Here is a 5,766-nt window from a genome sequence, read left to right on the forward strand (position 1 = left end):
TTTGGTAAAAATATATGCAAGTTGCGAAGATGCTGGAACATGGCGAGTATGGAGAAGCCCAAGAGCAACACGTTCATGTACATAGTGATAGTCGATCTCAATATGTTTGCTTCGAGCATGGAAAACCGGGTTAACAGTCATGTAAAGTGCACTGAGATTGTCACAAAGCAGTATAGGTGGTGTATGTAGCGTGATGCCAAGATCACGAAGAAGGAACTAGATCCAAGTGAGTTCAGTAGTGGTTTGGGTCATAACTCGATATTCGACTTCGGTACTCGAGCGAGAGACAGTATGTTGCTTCTTTGCGGACCAAGAAATACAGTTACTACCGAGAAATATGCAATAGCCTGTTGTGGAGTGTCAAGTGAGTGCACATCCAACCTACATCAGAGAAAGCATAAAGATCAAGTGTAGAGTTGGAACTGAAATGAAGGCCTAAGTCAACTGTGTCTTTCACATATCTGAGTATACGTTTGACCATTTTAAAATGATCTTCAGTAGGGGAGTGCATGAATTGTGACACAAAGTTAACACTGTATGCAAGGTCAGGGCAAGTAAGGGTAAGATATTGAAGAGCACCAACAAGGCTGCGATAATGAGCAGGGTCAAGATATGGTGCTATGGATGTAAGCCCTTTGGTTTTAGCCATCATGGGAGTGCCCATGGGCTTACAGTCAGTCATTTGGGCACGGTCTAGAATATCACGGGCATATTTAGCTTGGGTCAGAATGAGGCCTTCAAGAGTTTGAGTAATCTGAACCCCTAAAAAATAATGAATAGGACCCAGGTCTTTCATGGCAAATTGACTACTAAGGGTGAGAATAAATTCAGAAAGAAAATCTAAGGATGAACCAGTAAGTGACATATCATCAACATACAATAGTAATATAAGACAACCACGAGAAGAACGATAAATGAATAAAGAGGAATCAGCAGTGCTATAATTAAAACCATATGTAAGCAAGAAATTACTGAACTTATCAAACCAAGCGCGTGGAGCTTGCTTTAAGCCATACAAAGCTTTGTTTAATTTACAAACATGAGAAGAGTGAGTTGAGTGGATAAAACTTGGAGGTTGTTCTATGTAGACGGGTTCATGGAGATCACCATGGAGAAATGCATTCTTGACATCCAGTTGTCGAATGTCCCAATGATTGATCAAGGCAATAGTAATAACAGTCCGGATAGTGCTTGGTCGGATCACCAAAGAGAAAGTTTCATAATAGTTAATACCAGCTATTTGGTGAAAGCCTTTGGTGACTAGATGAGCTTTCAACCGGTCAAGTGTGCCATCTGCACTGAGTTTGGTTTAAAAATCCATTTGCAACCAATAACATCCATAGAGGACTCACGAGGAACAAGAGTCCAGGTATTGTTATCTTGTAAGGCTTTTAGCTCATCAAGCATGGCTTGAGTCCATCCGGGGTGATGGAGGGCAGATCGAATGGTTTTGGGCTCACTAGGTATGTGACTAAGATCATGGAAATGTGCATATTTTGGATTGGGTTTGCGAATACCAGCACGGGATCGGGTAATCATGGTATGTTCAAGTGGCGGAGATGGGTCAATGTAGGCAAAGGACCTGGAGATGGAGATGGAGATAGAGATGGAGATGGAGATGAAGGAGAGCCGTCAGAAGAGGTTGCAGCCGGGTGATTGGGTGGTGGGTCAGGGGCGGGGGAAGAGATGGGTGAGGGTAGTGGAATATTTAGGTCAGAGAGAGAGGAGGTAGTATGTGAAGGTGAGGGGGGTGTAATCCAGATGTCAAAGATAGACAACGTTGGCTCGAATGGTGGGGAAAGGTGAAGGTTCCCAGGATTTTATAAGGAAAAGTAAGTTCATCAAAAACAACATGGCGAGAAACGTAAGTAGGACAAGTAGGTGGGTGATAACATTTATACCCACGATGGCGGTCACTACAGCCTAAGAAGACAGATGGTAGGGTTTTTAGATCAAATTTATTTTGCTTAGTATCCCAAGTATAGGGATAACATTTAGAGCCAAAAACACGCAAAGATCGATAATCAGGAAAGGTACCATAAAAAATTGAGAAAGGGGATTGTAAATTAAGAGTAGAAGTGGGAAGACGATTAATTAAAAAGACAACAGTGGCAAAAGCCTCAACCCAAAAACGTTTTGGAACACCACTATGAAAAAGCATTGTCATACCGAGTTCACGAATAGTACGATGGCGACGTTCTATGGTGCCATTTTGTTCAGGGGTATGGGGGCAGGAAAATTGATGAATAATGCCTTGGTGGTGTAAATGAGAGGTAAACTAATTCTTAGCAAATTCACCACCCCCATCAGTTTGAAAAACTTTTATTTTTTTATTGAATTGTCGTTCGACATATTGTTCATAAGATAAAAAGGCCAAGAAAAAATCAGATTTTTTGCGGAGAGGAATGAACCACATAAATTTAGAAAAAGCATCAATCAAGCAGGCATAGTAAGAAAATTTACCATCAGAAACAACTGGAGCAGGACCCCATAAATCACAATAAATTTATCAAAAATAGCATGAGTTAAATTAGAAGAGGGTAAAAAAGAAAATTTGCTTAATTTGCCTAACTAGCAACTTTCACAAATAGACTGAATTTTATTAGTGCCTAAAATTTGAATAAGTCCTTTAGATTTAAGGACTTGGATAGTCGAGGCCTGAGGATGTCCCAAACGCTGATGCCACACATCTTCAGAGACAGTTCGAAAACGAGTTGAGAAATGTGCTTCGTACGGTGTAGATAAAGTGTAGAGATTACCCTTCCGCTGTCCGCTCATTAGGACGCGATTGGTCTCCCTTTCCTTAACAACAAAACGACCACCATAAAATTCACAGTTATAGGGATAATCAATAGTAAGTTGGCCAATAGATAAAAGATTTTTTGCTAGTGCTGGTACTAAAAGTACATCACATAATTTAATTCGAGAGGAACCATTATTAATATATGTATCACCAACATGTGTAATAGCATGGGAACTACCATCGCCAATAATGACAGCATCAATACCAAAATAACGACGTAAATTTTCAAGCATACCTGAGTTACCTGTCATATGAGCAGATGCTCCAGTGTTTGCAATCCATTCATTTTCGGGAGAAAGCTGGTCCAATGTCATAGTGGCCAGTGCTTAAGGAATATCGTCAGGTTGGTATGAGTGATTAAATCTATTCCAACGTTTAAGTGCAACGTGACCCCTCTTTCCACAAATTTGACATGTAGGTGGTGGATCACGGGCCTTGGTGGGCCGTTCAATGAGTTCCCGTGTAGAAGTCATGTCATTTGAAGGACCCCCTGTGTGTGGAACCAAGCCGTGTTGCGTGTCGCGTGTGGAGTGACTGGCTGGATGAAACCCACGACCACGGGAGGAGAAGGTCCTTTGCCGCGAACGGCCACCACCACGGTGGTCCTTAGAGGTCGCCGAACCTGCCCGATGACCATAAAATGCAAAAGAATTGTTAGAATCATGGAGGTTAGTTCGGATTTCATACCCTTGAAGGAGTGGGAGTATCTCGGCGTAGGAGGGCATGGGAGGTTTGAGCATCGAGGTGGTGAACGGCTCATAGCAGGCATCGAGGCTGTTTAACAGAGAAAACACTTTCATTTTGTCAGCAACTGGTCTCCTGATCGAAGCCAAGCTGTCGCACAGATTTTTGAAGGTTCGGAGATGATCTGCAAGTGGCTTTGCAGGATCCTTTTTTAGGTATGTAAGCTGCTGGGTAAGATGAAATTCACGTTCTTGTGAATCATGAGCATACACTGCCTTGAGCGCCATCCACACGTGATGGGCAGAGTCCATTCCGACAACAAGGCCAAGTGCCTCTTCCGAGAGGGTACCAATAATCCATCCTCTTAGTAGGCGATCTGATTTGCGCCATTGAGGGTACTATGGGGTTTGTTCTAGTTTTCCCGAGTCTCATGCTCCATCACGAGGAAGTTTGAATTCGGGAGGAGCAGAGTCCTCACGAAGAAGGTGATCTACAAAGTCTTGGCTCTCAGCCAAGGCTAGGAGTTGTTCACGCCAAAGAGGGTAATTGCTATTGTTGAGGCGTAGAGTGACAAAATTTCCAACATTGAGAGCAATGGTGGCCGTGGAGAAAGACTCTCTTCACTCACACGATCTCTGATACCATAAAGACAATAAGAGCTTAAGCTGTTTGATACAAAGCCTCAGTCATCGTGAGTATGCCGAGAGTCTATCATTGCTATTTGTAGTGTTCATTACAACAACACCAGAGGTATTGTACCGTTTGGAATACTACATATACAAGGTAAGTTGACAAAAATATAATGGAGAAGTAGCCATTGTATGAGAAAGCTAAAGTATCTTCATAAGATATTGTTGCCGTTACTGTGATTGAGGAGAGTGTGATTGATAGCCGTTGCTGTGATTGAGGAGGCTGTGATTGAGGGGTCTTCATTTGGTAAGTCTTCATCTATGCTTGGCGAGTCTTCAATTGCCATTGATATGTTTGTGTTAATAACCTGCCGGACGCCGGATTATTTCCTATAGAAACAGCTACACTACTCCTGTCGATGAGTATTTCATTCTAGGAAAATTATCTAAGGTGATACAAACGACCTTGTTGTGGGGGCCCTTCCACCTTTAGAACTGCCTAGTTTCATTGATTGAAACAGAACTTCACTGTAGTCAGAAGGATTGTCTAGTCTTTGGGTGTTAAGACCATATTGGTCAAGTTTGTCATGGCATGGTCTGATATACAAGACCATTTCACAAGGATATGGACAACTCTAGGCATCCATTGACCCTAATTTATAGGCTAAGTTGTCTGGATTCATGAGTTATTTTGATCATCTTTATTGTTATGTTCAGTACTGCTTTATCACCTTTTAAACATTTGCATAGACATTAATTCCCAAGACGAGCCTACACATGCTCCTAACATGATATTGGTTATATATTATATGTTCCTATCTTTTGTTGTTTGGTGTACAATTTGATTGAGTTAAGGGTGTTAGAGGGCTAGCCCATGTTGCAGCCATTTTTGTTGTTCATCTTCATCTATAAAGTGCATCGTTCTAGGTCGGCTAAATTTTTCCAGTGTCAAGATTAAGCTTTTCTGAACCTTGTGTAGTGTAGGCTTTTATTTTATACAGGCCTAATGTCATGCATTTGTTGATGGTGGAATTATTGTGGTCTAGAGAATACACTGAATGAAATTCCCTTTTATGAAGGCAAGCTTTCTTGTTAGTCTTATTGTAGCGTATTCGTTGTCATTTTCAACACTTCAACAAACGGACTTTTTTAAATCCATTAGAGGATATTTTTCGGTTTGGTATTTCATTTTCCTTTTGTTTCTGCTATGAACATTATTAAAATAAACCAAAGTGTATGCAGCTTTTAGAGTTCCCTTGAAAATTGTGACTCATTTATTGTTCTCAATTGATTTTAGATGAAGTTTGCTGCTCTGTTCTTTGTAAGGGAAGATTTCAGATAATTGCACCGTGATATTTAACAAATTCCTACAGAGTGATGTTTAACATTAATGCACTGTACATATTAGTTAATATGTTTCAAACACTTTATTTTTCCATTTTGGCATACGCAGAAAAGTCTAACTTCATGATAGTTACTTTACCGAATGAGCCAGTAATTCTCTCAAGCCAAGTAAATCTCTGATTGATTCTCAGTAGTTTGGGGCTGTGCTGTAGAGGAGAACATTCGTATAAGAGAGAATAGTATGGAAGATGTGGAATGATGTATTGCTGCGCGAGAATGAAGTTCGTAAAAGAGAAGATAAAGTAT

General features: G+C 40.9%; 1 protein-coding gene across 1 annotated transcript; it reads right to left on the reverse strand.

The window, feature by feature from the left end:
- Positions 1-325: 325 nt before the first annotated feature.
- LOC121262068 (uncharacterized mitochondrial protein AtMg00810-like) lies at positions 326-865 on the reverse strand. The gene has a single exon (XM_041164500.1). The coding sequence runs from the start codon at positions 863-865 to the stop codon at positions 326-328; it is 540 nt and encodes a 179-aa protein (XP_041020434.1).
- Between the last annotated feature and the right edge of the window lie 4,901 nt (positions 866-5,766).

This window comes from Juglans microcarpa x Juglans regia, chromosome 4S (genome assembly GCF_004785595.1).
Source record: "Juglans microcarpa x Juglans regia isolate MS1-56 chromosome 4S, Jm3101_v1.0, whole genome shotgun sequence".
In the NCBI taxonomy this organism is placed as follows: Eukaryota; Viridiplantae; Streptophyta; class Magnoliopsida; order Fagales; family Juglandaceae; genus Juglans; species Juglans microcarpa x Juglans regia.

Excerpts from the sequence above, each read along its gene's own strand:
- LOC121262068 (XM_041164500.1), bottom strand. The coding sequence starts at position 865 with ATGTCACTTACTGGTTCATCCTTAGATTTTCTTTCTGAATTTATTCTC.